Source organism: Ostrinia nubilalis, chromosome 8 (assembly GCF_963855985.1).
Source record: "Ostrinia nubilalis chromosome 8, ilOstNubi1.1, whole genome shotgun sequence".
Taxonomy (NCBI): Eukaryota; Metazoa; Arthropoda; class Insecta; order Lepidoptera; family Crambidae; genus Ostrinia; species Ostrinia nubilalis.
In genome coordinates, this window is record NC_087095.1 from 11,736,491 (window position 1) to 11,754,053 (window position 17,563).

Genomic DNA, 17,563 nt, shown 5'->3' on the forward strand with positions numbered 1-17,563 from the left:
TTGGACGGATCACAACAGATGTTATAATTACTCATCATTACACTCGTCATGAATTCGCATGTGATGAACTGACAAGCAAAAATAGCAAACTGACCATAAAGTTCTATTGTTAGCCATTATTGCATTAGAATTGCATTCAAATACTCGTAGAAGTACGGACTGTAGTCTAAAATAAAAAAATATTAACTTCAAGATGATTTCCGAACTAACTAACTAATAACTAACCGAACCTCAATTCAAATTATTATTTTTTAATTAATTTCCGTCTGTGAAAATATTTAGAATCTCTGAAAGAAGATACGAGTACATTTCTCAAAACTATACAGACATATTTACATATTTTTTGAAAACTTTTGTTTATAACGCAACGTACTCGTAACTTCACGACTTATTAGCGACACGTAAAAATAAACATTTATCTTCATAGTACAGTAAATGCACGTCCTACGGACTCCGTAGTCCGAAGCACACCGTGTGCTAATCGAAGTCCCGATCGCTCGAGCCCTTGCCGGTGACAGCGACGTCTTCGCTCCTCGTGCCGAATCGCAACCTGCTGGGCGATGTACGAACATCTTAGGGCTGGTAACTAACGTAGTAATATAAAAGAATAATAATAACTTCTTTATTCATCTATGAATAGGAATTTTACCAAAGTTAGAAATGCACGTACAGTCGCAGAATGAAAAGGTTCGTCACCTTAGTGTCGGTTTTCGCTTGCACTAGGTACTGTAAGAGTCAAACCTGCCAACATAACAGTGCAAGAAACAGTGCTGCTAACATTTAAATAAATATGACGTTTGCTAACGAATAAGGTTTTGCTTGTTTATTTTTCTATCCCATCAGTGCAATGCAATGATGACATTGACCAATTGACAATAGTTTTTTTCATTTTATAAGAAATAATAATGGCAGGTTGAACCAACAAGAAGGTTTTAGTTTATCAATCATAATAATCTTCTTGACAAGATAAATCGTCAAACAACTTTGATCTGAATAATTTTGAACTTTACTGACGAACAGTTAAAGATTATTTTCTCTAACTCGAGATTATTCTGTAACATAGTTTCAAAAGGTAATATGTGCTCGCGATTCGTTGAAGGAATCAATTTGAAAACTGACGAACCTTTTCATTCCGTGACTGTACAATAAGGACTCCGTAGTCCGAAGCACAACGGGTGCTAATCGAAGTCCCGATCGCCCGAGCCCTTGCCGGTGACAGCGACGTCTTCGCTCCTCGTGCCGAATCGCAACCTGCTGGGTGCTGTACAAACCTCTTAGGGCTGGCAATGTTGACAGAAATATAAAAGAAAAAAAATCAACTATGGGCCCGAATTAGGCTACAGCCTCAATGATGTTCATGATGAAAAATCAGTTTAAGGCGGGTACAAACATTCTCATTGACCTACTTCAACAAAAAAGGACGTTCTCAATTCGGTTGGTATTTTTATGTAAAAGAAATCCAGCTTTTGTGCTTTGCTTTAAAGAAATGAAATGAATAACGTAGTCAATCCTTGCACCAACAACGGTGGCTCTACTTAAATTAAAACTACCTTTATCTGGTCGTAATGATGTGACAGTGAAATATCAAAAAGGCTTTTATTCCAGACTAAAAAATTAATAAAACCATACGACTACTTTAAAAATGAAACACACCGACTGCAGATGGCAGCCCTACGTGAGGGGGTTTCCAATAAGTGCCCCACTAAAGAACTGTCATCCGCGCAAATTGCAAGGCAATCTGGGAAGTGTCTAGCAGGTGAATATTACTAAATGCTCATGGATTTCAGTGATGGAACACGTGAATCTTATTGTTTATTCTATACAAGTTTTTCTACCCGACTTCGCCCACGTGGAAATCGATCTATTATTATGCTAATCGTGGCCATACCGTCAACGTCCTCTTTCCATCGAGTTAATCTTCAATGATTAAAAGGACAGATTTGATTAACAGATGACACACAATTTGAAAAATCAAATCGTCTGGGTACCTAGTTCTAACATTGTAGGCTTCAGTCAACCTGAATATGCAGAAAGAAATAATTCCTGAAATTTTTTCGTCGGATGCCTACATACTTATGACATACATTATGCAATCAATCCGATGGGGTTATATCAGACGCCTACGCCTACTTATAAAACCTGACACTAGGGCTTCGAACTCAGTTCCTACACCTGCAGGGTAGAAGAACACTTGATTTTCACTTAAATATTTAATGTAACAACCCTTTTCAAAAGAATAAGCGCCATAATTCTTCAGGAAACGTAACCATTACAATATTACGAGGTTATTTAGCCCTTGCGATAGCATATTTAAATGCATTGAACATCCCACCGCGCATATTTGAGCAGTATTCAGTGTCGTTTAGACATGAAATGATATGGCGTAAAATAATGTCAGTAGTAACGACCTTTTACCAAAGAAGTTCCTTAATATGCTGTATTTTGGGTATTTTTATATTAATATAAAGTAAAGAATCTAAGATTAAAATTAGGTAGCTGTTTATTCTCAAAGTGGGACGTAATACACGACTATTTGACGCTGACTGTATCTTTACGTTCTTTACGTTGCGTTGCCAGCACCTGAATAAAATTGCACAATAGAAGTTAAAAATGGATTAAATTTTCATTACACCACATCAATTAAAAAAGCTACTTACTTAAAAGCTTCGTATGCGGCCGGCGTCTGTAGACGTCACGACAATAAAACCATCAAAAACAATACTTGTCAAAAAAACCAAGTCTCGCAACTCAGTTGTTCTACGGTAAAAAGTTGTGAGATCCATGTAATACCAAGTCCAGGCCAGGAAATCTTTAACGTTTTACATAAATATATTGACTTGGCCATCGCATGAAAACACGTGTAAATTAAATTATTTAGTGCGATGGCCAAGTCAATAATTTATGTAAAACGTTAAAGATTTCCTGGCCTGGACTTGGTATTACATGGATCTCACAACTTTTTACCGTAGAACAACTGAGTTGCGAGACTTGGTTTTTTTGACAAGTATTGTTTTTGATAGGATCTCATTTCTTTTTGTATTTTGTAGACAGCAGTTATGTATCTAGAAAACTGGACCGAAATTGAAAAATTTTACTCGACTTGGCGGTTGCACTACCGTGCCCCCAAATATCATTTCTTTTTGTATTTTGTAGACAGCAGTTATGTATCTAGAAAACTGGACCGAAATTGAAAAATTTTACTCGACTTGGCGGTTGCACTACCGTGCCCCCAAATATTTTAGTTTTTCCTTGATTCATACACCAAACACTACTTATATTCCAAATTTGAAGCTTCTAGGTCTGCTAGAAGTGCCTTAGAGTTTTGATGATCGGTGAGTCAGTGAGTCAGTCAGTGAGTGACAAAATTAAGTAACTTTGACCCGTTATAATTCTTAAACTACTGGTTCAAATTGAATGAAATTTTAAATATACCGTGTCTTTACAATGCCTGCATAGCTAATGAAAATTCAGCCTTCTAGTTTTATCCACAACGAAGTTACAGGCGGTCGAAAATGGCCTGAATTGCTTCGAGAAAAGGATGGTACGGCCGTGCCGCTTTTTTGCTCGACTTGGTGGGGGCACTGCCGTGCCCCCAGATAAAACTCGTCAAGTCTGTATAGGACCCGAAGGCCAGCTGATTTCGGCAACAAAAAGTTAGTGACTAAGTAGTAGAAACCGTGAAAATTACACTTTCTTAACCTAGAAGTAAGTAGTATCTACGAGTAAGTATATTATACCTACACCACTTTCATCGAGTAATTATTTTGTACACTGAAAGTAAACTCATTGTAAACATACGTTTTGATTTGTCACGAACTATGAATTGTGTGACGAATTTTCCCTTGCTTTTCCTGTGACGAATAGACTTCGGGACTAATACCCCCTTTTGTCCGGCAGACGTCGCACCGTAATTGTCTCTTTGAATGTGTGCAAATGTAGAGTCATAGCAGTTCGCATGTAAGAAAAGATACTCGTAGTGTAGTACCTACAGTTTTTGAAAAAAGGTTCAAAAAGATTGGGAGTAATATCCAAAACCTTATTAGATTTCCTACTGATGTCCTTCTTCATCCACAGTATTTGACACATTGAAGGGAAAACGATTTGGAACATCGGTTTGAGTAATAGGAAAAACGTCTGTGAGAAAAATAGGCGGTTTAAAGGTTACTGTCAGTCAGATTTGTTGGTGAGCTTCTGAGAGTTGCTCAATATAAGTCAACTTGTACTCGTACGTGGTAATATCAATCTTTGTGGTGTGGTTTTATTACACAATTTCGACAGGGACAGCTATTTGCGTCAAGTTATATCAATTGTACTGTGAGGTCTGTCTGTCTTGTAAGCAATAGAACTTTCCGCGAAAACTCTTTGCGCGAATTTTCTACGTTGCGTCGTCAGTAGCTTTAGAGATTTCGAACAAACATTTTGTAAAACAAATATTACTAGATACTGAAATTACAATGCAAAGTGCGAAACCTGCAGCCTACAACAAGTTTACTATAGTTAGTTAGTTGTAATGTTAGTGCCTAGAGCAAATATCTAGCTGACTTTTACAAGTTACTCTTTTGTCGACTGAAGTTGAGTGAATTTCCATCAGTCACAAAAGAATATAGTGTGTTATTATGGAACATTATTATTGTTGAAAGAATTTTCAAAATCAGATGACTTCCTACAAACTACACTTTATAATATTGGTATGACAAATCATAGTGACTTACCAACTACGTGCCCCGTCGCTTCACTTGTGAAAAATTCTGTTATTTGACAACACGGAGAAAAACAAAAACCACACATTCCCGGCAGTGCGGAATTTTTAATATTGCGACGAAAATAGTTTTCTGACAGACGTGTGCTCTTCACTTTGAATTTTATTATTTCGATCTGCGCTGGAAGTAGGTACCTACTTCAAGTGCTAACTATGAACAGTATATTTTAACGTCCTTCCTTGTTATAGGTATGTATAGTGTCTTTTGCGAAACATGACAGGTAATTTTAAGGGACGCAAGTTGATTCATCACGCATCATTTAAGACTCTAGAAGTAACTATCAATTTCTACTTAGCATTGTTTTTCTTATCCCTTATACGCTTCTTCATGGAAGAAATGCATTTCCTGAAAGTTTTTGCGAACTCCAATGGATTGTTTTATCATAATGTAAATTCATGATGATGACTAATTAAGGATGTAAGTAATAGGTACCTATGCTTAGGTTAATGGGTATGCATAAGTGAAGATTGAGTACATCTTTTATCATCATCATCATCATCATCAATAGCCCTTTACAGCCCACTGCTGGACTATATGGCCCTTTACTGCCTCTTTTAGACGGATTGGAGATCGCAGTTTAAAAGATTAATGTTTATCAGAGATCGCTGCTGCCCGTTCTCTGTTTAATGTGTAGTTCTTAGGTCGCATCTTACGACACCCGCGTGTGGTGACGGCTGAGTAGAATACATTTGTCATCAACCCCTATCTTCCCATCTTTTATGGTTATGCAATAAACCATTGAGTATAATAAAACCACATTTATTCCATCGTCAATATTTTATATTTCAACTCATCAATTGCACTATTTAATATCTATACAAAATTAAACATAGTTCACTACACTTAATGTATAATATAATTACGCCATGATTTACATTGAATTAAGTACAACATTTAAATACTGTTGCAGTAACTTAGTAGTAAGTAGAAAGTTAACTACGAAGCGAAGTAGTTTTACATTTGCCCAGCTCTAAAAATGTATAACTCTTCGCTGAGGTCCTACAACAATAAAAATACAGAGATTGAAGAACATAACAGACAGTCTTAATCATAATATTGACTAGAATATCATCTGTAAGTATCTATAAAATATGAAATTTGAGTATTCGAGTGAAAAGTTACAGTATCGAGATAATCACAGTTCATTAAATACGAAAAGGGATAGGCTTAGAGAGCGGGTGTCAACAACATTTATAACGACTGATTATGTACATATAACTTACGAGTACGGAATAACATTTAATTTAAATTTGATATTAATTCTGATAAGTAAGTGGTTGGCCTTAGAGTATTGAGTGTGTTGTACGGAGTGGATATGACTATGCGAGCGGCGAGTTCGGAGGCTTAATCTTGTCTGTCGTCTTCAACGGAGCTGCTGGCTTTCACTTCCTTGGGCAGGGAGGGCTGAAACAAAACAATTTAGTCAATACGCCTCCTGTGAGAAAGAATTTTATCCGAATCTACGTCAGAAAAATATTGGAAATAAGGCTGTGATAAATAATATGTAGCACTGCGTAGGTTGGCAATTCAGAAAACATTTAGGTTTACTAAAGAAAGAGATTATCCCCAAATGGAAAACATCCAATATCCAATTGAATTCTTGTAATAACGCATAAAAAAGCTTCAAGTGTAAATCTATAAGGCAATAGAATAATTGAATTGAGAACCAGAAGGCTGCTCTTATCTGTGTTGGCGTTTTTCTACGGCGAGATTACGTAAAAAGCACCTGTCATCGCCAAACCTTTTGTGCGATTTATTTTTTGTTGAGAGCCGTAGACGCTGCTTCAGTTTTATCATATTAAGGCAAAGACCAAGAGCAATAGAATATTTTTAGATAGGAGAGTGAGTGTGTTGCCTAAGTAAATTCCATGAAATAGGTGCCCTCCTTTATTTGCTTGTGCCTATTGCCAACTTTAGTATTTATTTCATAGTGTTTGTAAAGATTCATTATTCTGTCCGAGAATTTTTGCGTGAAGAAGTAACTATCTCACCATAATCCATCCTCACATACCTATTTTCTTATTTACAATATATGTAGTTATTTACAATATTGTCAAACAACGTAAACTCGTATGTGTCAAAATGAGATAAAACTTACTTCGAAAGGCATGAGGAACATGTTGTTGTCTGACCGACGGCCGAATCGCAGACGCATCGAGGGAGCACGCACAGCACGGTCTTGTTCCTGAAACAACATTTCATAGTAAATATACAAGAAAACCAATGACTTGACAAATACAAGAAATAACTTAGAATAGTTGACAGATTTCATTGACTTTCAGGGACCGCATTAGATACGACAAGGGACACGCTTGGGTTGTTTTGTAGCTTTATTACGAAATGTAATAAACTGAAGATTTCTTGTTAATGGTTCTTGCCTCGTACCTACAGTTTGTGGTAGTTTGCCGTGACATAACTATCGTAAAGCGAAATCATTCCTTTTCGGACAGTAGAGTTGACATAAGTTTCAAAATGGGCACAACACTAGCTAGAGAATCAAATGGTCAAGAACAGCGAGAGAATCCAAGGATGATTGCAACTAAGTAAGCTTTACGCGATCAAGTATGGCACATGTGATGTTTTACAAAATGGTACCATTCGTCATAAACCGCGGCAATCGTCGTAAAAGGGAATAGTGGCTTGTTAGGGCGAATAACTTCATTACGGGTTTACACCGCATCAAGGATTTTACGACTGCGTCGGCCCGATTCCAAATGTCTTCTATTCTATTCTACAGGTATTTTAGGATTCTATTCGTACGATATACCCTGAAAATACTTTGAACCTTTTAATTTGATTAAGTCGTAGAAAACTCAGGGAAAAAAGTTCAAACAAACGAATACACAGTATGGATTTGGAGCTGTACAATATTGCATAAAAGAATTCAAATTACACTTTTCCGTAACAAGCTTTTGTTGTCGTAAATTGTAATCTACTATTAATAATTTCAAAAAGGAGCATATTATTTTTGTTATAACCTTATTTATTAGGTAGTACGTTGTTGTATAATGTTTATCCATTTATTGAAAACACATTAAACCGAATGGCTTTTTACTGCCTCGTCACACTGTTTCTATGTAAAACAAAACTAAACTAAAATGTTTAACTTTCTATAAGTTGTTGGTACTTTATCAACCAAAGACAAAAAGACATATTATTATCCATTCTCCGAAAATAACTCCCGCATTAAACTCTTTGGAAAATCATACACCCACAGAAGCATCCCGTCGGGAATTGAAACCAATCTACTATTTTTATTCAGAAAAAGTTTCACCAATATTTATTGGAAACAGAGAGACATCTTTTCCCACCAGGATTTATGCAAAATGTTTTGTATAAAAGCATTCATAACTTTCTTTACCGTTTTTCCATTATCTCAGATGGCCTTTACGAACTAGAAGCGAAATATTATCAGAATCGACAAACTTTTCAACATACTCGGCGTCTTTTGTATAAAAATTACAGGCATGGTACAGTCATGATTAATACCTAATTTTTCAATTTAGTGGGTTCACTGCTCTTTTGGCTTCTAATTTAATTTTTTTTTCATAATGACGAGGAGTTTTGGGTAACGGAATATAAGCACAGTTGAGAAAAAAAATTATGAGATGAGTCTGTTGACTGTTTATATTAATCTCGTTATCTTTTTAAGCATGTTGTGAATCTAGAAATCATCGGGTTTAGCAGTGGACGTCCTGTGACTGAAATGATGTTGATGATAATGAAGCATATTATTATACTGGCTCTGGTTTAGGTTGATTAAATAACCTACCTTAGAGTAGGCGCACACCGTTGATTTTTAGTTGGCCGATATTCGTGCCCGATTTTAATTTGTATGAAGAATCGGCCAAATCGAATCGGCGTAGTGTGCGTACTCCCATACATTCCCATACTGATCAACTGCCCGACTAAACTATCGGCCGACGAAAAATCAACGGTGTGCGCCTACTCTTACCCTCTAACATCTCTGGTCTACTAAAGCTAGTGTTCGTGCATGTATTACTATGTTTTAATTACTAAGTCTGTCTCTTACCTCCTGAGGGAAGATGTGAGGGACAGCATGCTCGTCGGAGCGGCGGCCGAAGCGCAGGCGCACGGGGGTGCGGACCTCGCGCAGTGACAGGAGTTCGTCCATCTCGTCAAGCTAAAACAAACATTTATGTTTTACTTTTGCTACAAATTCCAATTCTAATCTTAAAGTACTAAGGTTCAATCACTATTTTCTTCTCGTAATCTCAAAAACTAAACCATTTATAGACAATTGAGATTGAGAATAACCTCCTGAAGAATAAATAGTACTTCTGAACAATAACCAAACTTAATCTATCTTAATTATCCTAAATCGATCTGAATCATCAGAAAAACCTCCTGAAGACTCTCTCGACAATAACTTCCACGAAACATAAATTCATAGTCCTTGGGCAAAAAGGGTTAACTTATTGTTCCAAGAAGGAAAACATATTTAGGTTAGCCAGAACTAAAAATAAAATAACTTATAAAAAGAACTGGGCAGACAATTGTCCTAACCAATTATGAAAACGCTATTTCATAAACTAGTATGTGGGAACGCGTCTTAGAATTGAAAAAGGGCTCTTCCGCGTAACAAGCAAGAATTCAGCACTACTTCAAACCAGCAAAAGCTTGCTATGAAAATATTTCGCTAAAACCGAGCACTCCCAAAATATCGGTGTCTCTGTCTACTGTGGTAAGACATATAGGTACTATTCGTGTCTGATTTCTTTAATTGTTATAATAACGGAATAAAAGTTATTACTTCAAGAAAAGTATAAAAATTGCACCTAAAACTTCATTGGTGTCTGGTAAGTCAAATCCAAGAAAAAACGTTTATTTCTTTCAAAATTGAACTTTCTGAGAAGATAATATACTAGTAGGTAGTTTTGAACCTATTTTATACAATGAAACTCGGGTTGCTGTGTTTAGTACAATATTATCGGACTAATGGAGATTATTTTATAATAATTCAGGAACATCCTAAAAGCCTATTGCAGCTAACAAACTGGAAATATTTCCCAGCTTCATGGATTCTGTAGTCCGGAAACGTTTTACTCCAAGCTCCTAAATAAGATCGACCTTTAAGACAAAGGAAAGCAAAACCGTCTTATTATGTATAGTACATAAATAAAAGTCGGATCGGCAACCGTTGATAAAGCTATCATATCCAGCCTATAAATCAATACAGTTTATCATTTTAATGTTAGACCATTTTCAGTCACAATTTGCGTGGTTATAAAACTACATAATCGTAGTATAGTTTTTGACTAGAACTTTAATTACTGCCTTTACTTAAAAGACATAATATTGTAACATACAAGTTTTCAAGGAAATATGGTCAGGTTCAATATCCCAAGTTTAACAAGACCGAATTTTATTAAATTAGGATGAAAGGGTGTTTGTTGCTTTCGAAACTTTACAAAATTCACTTATGCTGTCCCCATGCGGAGTTTTGATGCAAACTGACTCAGTTTGCTCAAAGGTTGGATAGGTACGTCTTATAAAAGGAAATGTCCCGGATTTCTCTTGAATCAAATTCTATTTTTAAAGTACTCGTAACTAAACTGGTCTTAGGTACCTAAATTTTCTTGTAAAATATAATTTTGAGGAGATACGAGTATTAAAAGATATTGGTTTGTGGAATGAAGACGATAAGCGGTTGGTAGTTATTACCAGTTTAACAAAACATTAATCTTGTTAAACGCGGTCATTAGACCAGGAGCAAAATCAAAAATCAGCGTCTTAGTCCATGTATAATAAATGTTCAAGTCCCAAAGATCCCTAATAATTCCTTTTTAGAGCACCCTTGGGTCACTTAAGAGATGTTTTCAGGTTCTACGTTATTGGACACTAATACCTGTTATAGGTACTTATCTATCTATATAAATAAAAATGAATTGATGTTCGTTAGTCTGATTAAAACTTGAGAACGGCTGGGCCGATTGAGCTGATTTTGGTTTTAAAATGTTTGTCGTAGTCCAGGGTAGGTCTAAACGGTGAGTAAATACGCGCGCGATATTGTTTTTCTGTGACAGACAAAATTCCACGCGGGCGAAGCCGCGGGCGGAAAGCTAGTTTCTAATAAAGAATAGAGAGATAAAATATCAAACAAACCCAGATTAAACAAGTTCTGATAAATCATTGTGACATGATCAGATATGGAACAATGAATGGCCATCGTAAATGGAATCATAGAGTTCAGTGGATTATGAAATTAAAACCGTATCACGGGGACACGAAATAAGGAATTAATAGAATCTCAAAGCACCAAAGAAAGGGTACCCCTTAAAGGTACCCGTACTTATAGAGTAATGTAGTGGGACCTATTTAAATCTAAAGAATAAATATTAAAAAAATACATTATCTTCCTCTGAAGCTTACACCATGAAACCTGCTAGTTAATTCTGGTAAGTTTTCATTTGTCATTTTATCTTTGTATTTTATTTAGTACTCGTACCTACCTACTTCCGTCAAATTTAGAGAGCACAATGTTCTTTGAGTAAGTGCTTCAAAGAAAAATAATTCGTAACTCTAGAATAAAGTAAGTACCTACATGAATACAGTATGTGCTTTACTGTATTCCAAATGAATCCAGAAAAGATTTCATTTGTTTTGAGAACGATACGAGTAGTTATCACGGAGATGGAGCAAGTCCCGTTTACAACCGAATATGTAGGACAATAAAATTGCTTTTAGCAGATAGCGACCGAGTGATTACCCGCGAGTGATCATTATCATGCATTATACAGCCATCCAATGTGAAGTATTTAATGCGTTCTGCGGATAACGTTCCTTTCAGGACGGCCTCTGTCGTTTATTTCTTTTTTTTTAATAGTCCTTATGGTACAATACACGTGGAAGTGTTAGCTTGAAGAATAAGCTTTTGAATCGGTGAGTGAACTTTGACGGTTTTGCTGAAGATTTGATTTTTACATTTTTAGACAAGTCATTTCGTTTACTTAAAGCTACCGAAACTCCTTTGGTGTTTAGAGAACAATAAAACTGGCATTATCTTTAGCAATTTCCAGGGCTTCTGGAGTCATTTGCGACATAAATAATAGGCTGATTTTTGTAGCAAAATAACTGAACACTAGAAAATACTACTTCGGATAATTTTGTGAATTAAATTCGTCTAATACAGTTTAATTTTGCGCAAAAGCAACTAAACTACAGGGGACCTTATCTTTATAACATGTTTAATAAATACGAGTCTATCTACACCAAAAATAGAAGATCACTAAAAACTATAATCTCAAACAAACTAAAATGTCTTAACTATAATAGCACCGAAAACCTTTTAAGGATAAGGGAATAAAAAAAAAAAACTTAGGTACCTACCCATTATTATTTATTATTATTATTTTTTCATTCTACAATATACAATGAAATAAAAACTAACAACTTTATTATTATTTTTTTACTCTGTATGCTTTGTCCGCTAGAGGTCATTTGTCTAATTCTGATAAGTAGTTTAGAAGTTACGAGGGAACAGATGAACATTCATACATACATACATACATACATACATACATACATGCATACATACATACATACATACATGCATACATGCATGCATACATACATGCATACATACATACATACATACATACATACATACATACATACATAGCATGTCAAAATCATAACCCTCCTTTTGCTTTGCCGTAGTCGGGTAAAAATCGCTGTCGCTTAGGCCATATCCCATACCACATGTCGCGCGCTCACAATCATGCTCACACGCACGTCACTAAAAACAACGTGCTGATTTTCTCGCACCCGTAGTAACGAGCGCATCACTGGACACCTACCGTCTCCTTCGCACATCACCCGCGCACGTTAGGATACTCACACTAATGCAATACGCATTATCTCTGCATTACACACACACTGCGCTGCAGCTGCACTGAGGACTACTACCGAAATAGTTTTAAATTACTAAAATTGTGTACGTACCCACATAATAAATGTAAATCAGTAACTTTTATGAGGTGGAGGGCTGACTACTTGAGATACAGGTATCATTACCTAGTTCAGGTGTCAGCCCACCATAGCCAATGTTTTTACTGTAAACTAGCATAATTATGTTTTGGAATGAACCTTGTTTGTATATGGTTATGGTGAGAAATAATAAACGATATTATTATTATTATTATTCCTATTCCTTTTTAATTAAGATTCAAGTCTGAATCTTATTCGATAAATTGTGAGAATATGTCGTACAGACCCTACAGATGACATCAAAAGAACATCTAAATTAAAGGGAGTAGGTAACCATGCGTAGTCAATGTGGAGCTTAGACGAGTAATTTTAGGTGTCGCTCTAACTGAACGTAATTCCTCCCCCGAACCTTGTCCGTTGACCGGGCTGATCATAATCGCTTTGATCCTGCGTTCCGGCGAGTGAACAAACTACTTGTCTGAGATTGACTCGAATTTTACACTCTCCGCGACTCGTGTGATGTCGAATGCTCCAGAAGATTTCGTAACGTCTATACGAAAGTCAATGAGTTTTTGGTATCCTATTTGATTTAAAGAGAGATTCAAAAAACTTAAAAGCACTTACTAATAAAACAATAATTTATTAGTCTTTAGTTTCAAGTAATTCTTTCATTCACAAAATATTCCAATATTACCGTACCGCATTTTATGAATAAACATTATTTTATTAATAACTCGTAAAACAAGATAGCTGTAGCTTGAAAATTATGATTATACTTGTAAAGTTTTAACCACATTTCAGACCATAGCCGTTCCATTAATATTCAACTGACTAGACTCGAATGAAGTTGGAACAATATCGTACAATTTCGCATCTTATGGTAATGGCCAAACAATACGTCTATCATTACGTCATTTTCGTCACTGGCTGACGGAAACTGTTATCTGCTTATTGTTCCAGAAATCCATTGTAACTTACTCGCAAGTTTTAACTTAGATTGTAACTCTATCCTGGAATTACTCCAGTGACATATTCTGAACCATTGTAAATTTCACAATAAGTTTGGTAACTAAGATTAATAACATTGTTAACAGCAAAAGTACATTTCAAGCTTACCATTTGAATAATATAAGTAGTTTCGGGAAGCGAATATTGGTCTGAATACTGCTGAGGTAAGTAAAGTTTTTCGATCAGTAGATTGAGGTTTAAGGGAGGTCATTTTTTACGAGCTTTATATGTACTAGCATTCTAAGAAAAAGGTTTTCTGTGCCGTACAAGCCTAGGGCAATGCACAGTTTTTAGGGGAAGGTAAATAAAAGTAAATTTGTAACCCACTCGAAAAGCGGTTGAGTAGACCACAATATTTGAAGATTAAACATTTTAGCACCCGTTTCAAAAATGTTAAAAGCTCTTATCCCTTTAAGCAGTACTCCATGAACAGCCTATTCAATGCCGCACTTTTATAAATTGTTCCCATATTGTAAAAATTTAGCAACATTTTTTTACGTTAGTATTGTTCTCATGAATACATTTTTCCTGGCCCTAGTCAACAGTGCAATGGGTGTGTGCATTCATTAAGTAGGTTGTTGTAATTTAAAATCAATGGTTAAAATTTATAAATTGAAAAATACTCGTCACTAACAGCAAATGGTGTAAAAAACCTCTGCCTCTTGAACGCCCTCCTAATAACGATCAAAATGCTTTTAAAATAATGTACCTGCTCAGAATTTTATGAGTGCTTCAGACTAATAATAAACCGATAAAACAACTCTCTAATAGAAAAAGTTTAGCGTTAAACCTTGGAGGTTTTAATTAGCGCAGCAACTCAGAAACCACCGTGGAAACATTCTAACCACGCTTTCAGCGGACGCGACAGAAATGTTCGCTCTTTTCATTTGAAAGTAAGTGCTGTAAATACCACATTGAGCAAAATCTTCCTTCATTGCAATTAGCGGTTTTTAGAGAGTTGTATATACTCGAACGGACTCTTAACTTAAACTCCAAAGATTGGAGAAAAGATTATTATTTACATAATATTTTATTAAACTTGTACGTCCCAGCCCACAAAAAAATATAAAAAAAGCTCATGAAATGTTTAAGAATTGACGACTGACATATTAAAATTCAAGTTTTCCACCTTGAAAGCTCTATGGATCATGCAATCTGAAAGCTATTTAGTTTTGGGACCTACGATCTTGTGATGGTCGCAGAATGCGCTTGGATACGGGAAGCGCACGACCGCTCGGTGTGAAATCCTTGGGAGAGGCGTTTGTCCAGCTGTGGACATCGTTTCTATGTACGAGTATCTACTCACCGGAGCCTGAGGCGGCATATCGGGGTCGGAACGGCGGCCGAAGCGCAGGCGGCGCGACGGAGAGCGCACGGATTTGCGCGCGAGCGCGTGCCCGCCCAGCGCGTCGTGCTGGGCTAACAACGCGTAGAGGCCGCCCAGCGCGTCCCATGAGCTACGGCTGTCGGATGCTGATGCTGCAACAAACATGAGGATGTTAAAAAGAGGCAAAGTTTATCAGGTTGTGAGAAGTGATATCTGGAACAGCCGAAACAGTAAGTACTGGAGTTGCAATGGTTGGAAGTTCAACTTGGAACGAGAGGAGCGCTTACAAATGTCGTTTTATAAAATCTTGATTGGTTCAAGAAGACTTTTCGCGCTAATGGCTTTTCGCGCTAGTATCTTGGCGCAAATGTCATCGCGCTAGTGTCTTTCGCCCAAGTTTCCCGATACGGTTTAACCGTTCCCAAAGTAGGTATCTAATGCCCGTGCTTTGACGATTATTCTTTGTTGAAACAGTATTACAATATTAATTTGCTAAGTATTAACTCATTTTTATCTCAACCCTGAATATTATTTGTAATCATGCGTGGATTGTTAAATCTGACTTTAAACCAAACCAAACTTTTAAAGCTTTATGTCAGATAACCAATAAGTTAAAATAAATGAGAAAGTAATTTAAAACTTACAGTGATACCTACTTCATTTCATGAATCAAAAATAGATTGAGTTGGTAATGAATTCGTGATGAAATTGAATTTGTGATATCAATATCTCGAAGAAAATCGAGGGAATCATATTACATTATTAATCCGATAGATACCAAGTAATATAAAGTTGTATTGTAAGTTTTATTGAGACAAGGGCTTTGGGGAGCCAAAAGTTATCCGGCTTAACAGTACCTAACTATGAATTTCAGTTAATCATTATTTGCTTGTTACAACTTTATCGTTTAGATGGTTTATTAAGTAAGATTCGAAGTTTCGAAATTAGATAACTATTTCTCTTGACTGTTGTAATTACAATTAGGTGTTACTTTGTTAAAGAAAATTTTACAGGATTCCTAAAATGTAAATTATTTTATCTGGATTCCTCCGAATTTATAAAAAAAATGCTATTTGTACTTAAATATTAAGTCGAATATCTTCTGCTAAAAACCCTCTGTAAGTAAAGTGAAGTAATTCAAAGGAGAAAGCAGTCAGCACTCTCTTTTTTGGCTCTCGGTTTGCTTTTATAATAAAATGATCTGATATTTTTCATTTCTATATTTTTAGGGGATGCAATATAAGTAACCTTTGTTTATTCATCTGAAAAGTTAATTGCAGGTAGGTAGGTATCCTTTTTTAAAATTAATAGCAAGCTCTAAATACATGGATTACATGAGCATGGAAAATTACGAGAACTATCGGCTTATTCGCTCGCATATTTATTTACTTCATTTTTAACCAAACAAAATTATTGCCATCAATTTAGCAGGATAGGATACTATTATATGCTAAGTAGGTAAGTATGATAGACTGCTTATGTCCTAATCAATTAGAATACATATATGAGTCCTATTTGAAAAGAACAGTAATCAGTCTATGACTCTAGCTCACTACAGTAGCATTATGCTCTCTACTCTCTAGACATGTTGGGATAAAAGCTGAGCCTAGTTCTTTTATCTCATAGATATCCATCTACATTGATCGGTGAGCTCGATTGAGTGCTGAATGAAAACGTCTCTCTACAAACGATACGAGAATTTCACAAGTCCGTGATGACAAGTCATACAAAGAAGAATGAATGATGGATGTGGATAATACGTGTATAATACACACTTCAAATAAAGTCTTGTGATATCTCAACGTAATTATTTGTATGTAGGGCGCAAAATGGAACTTGGGAACAAATTACTTACATACATATGTACCTAAATTAAATATTTCAATGCGCTACGTACTAACCTAGTGAAAGGGTTGCACTATTTTTTATATTAACTACGTTCTGATTACGGCTAAGTAGACAAGCATGAGTTATGGTAGAATCTTAAAAAAGTGACAAAAGTCAGCTCCAAACTACAAGTTATGGTTTGTGTCCAAATTACGGAGGACTATTATAAACTATAATAAACGCAACTCGAATAACGAGTAGGTACCTAATAAAAATCACTCTTTTTACCAAACCACAAGTCCTAGTGTTTAGTGCCTATTGAATTTATTAGAGCACTTTTCTTAAAACGTAGGCCTACCTAAAATAAGTCTATAACTTCAACAAAAGACGACTATTAGCCCACGCAAGACATTTTGGGTTAGTAGAAATGTCAACGGTCCTTCGCCAAACATTGTCAGTGGCTGAAACTTAATCGTTCCTAGTTAAGGAAGCTGGAAGAGCCCTCAGTATTGTTGTCGGAGGGCCAAGTGAAGCGACCCATTGACATGAATTAGGTAGGTACCCCTGTCCATAACCTGAGAGTCTGATCAATAAATTCTTTCACTTCTTTGGAGATAGTTTTGATTGAAAACCCTATTCTGGAATGAAATGAGTTGGGTCGATATAGAAACCAATTTAAAATCACTAATTT

General features: G+C 35.9%; 1 protein-coding gene across 1 annotated transcript in view; it reads right to left on the minus strand.

Annotated features, from left to right (window-relative positions):
* Window positions 1-5,518: 5,518 nt before the first annotated feature.
* The window catches only part of LOC135073958 (short neuropeptide F), a 69,949-nt gene continuing 57,904 nt past the window's right edge, over window positions 5,519-17,563 (minus strand). Inside the window, exons 4-7 of the mRNA XM_063968228.1 lie at window positions 15,025-15,197; window positions 8,794-8,904; window positions 6,859-6,945; window positions 5,519-6,164 (exon numbers count right to left, since the gene is read on the minus strand). Coding sequence (XP_063824298.1) covers window positions 6,105-6,164; window positions 6,859-6,945; window positions 8,794-8,904; window positions 15,025-15,197 — 431 coding nt within the window. The 3' untranslated portion in view covers window positions 5,519-6,104. The remainder of the gene's footprint in view (window positions 6,165-6,858; window positions 6,946-8,793; window positions 8,905-15,024; window positions 15,198-17,563) is intronic.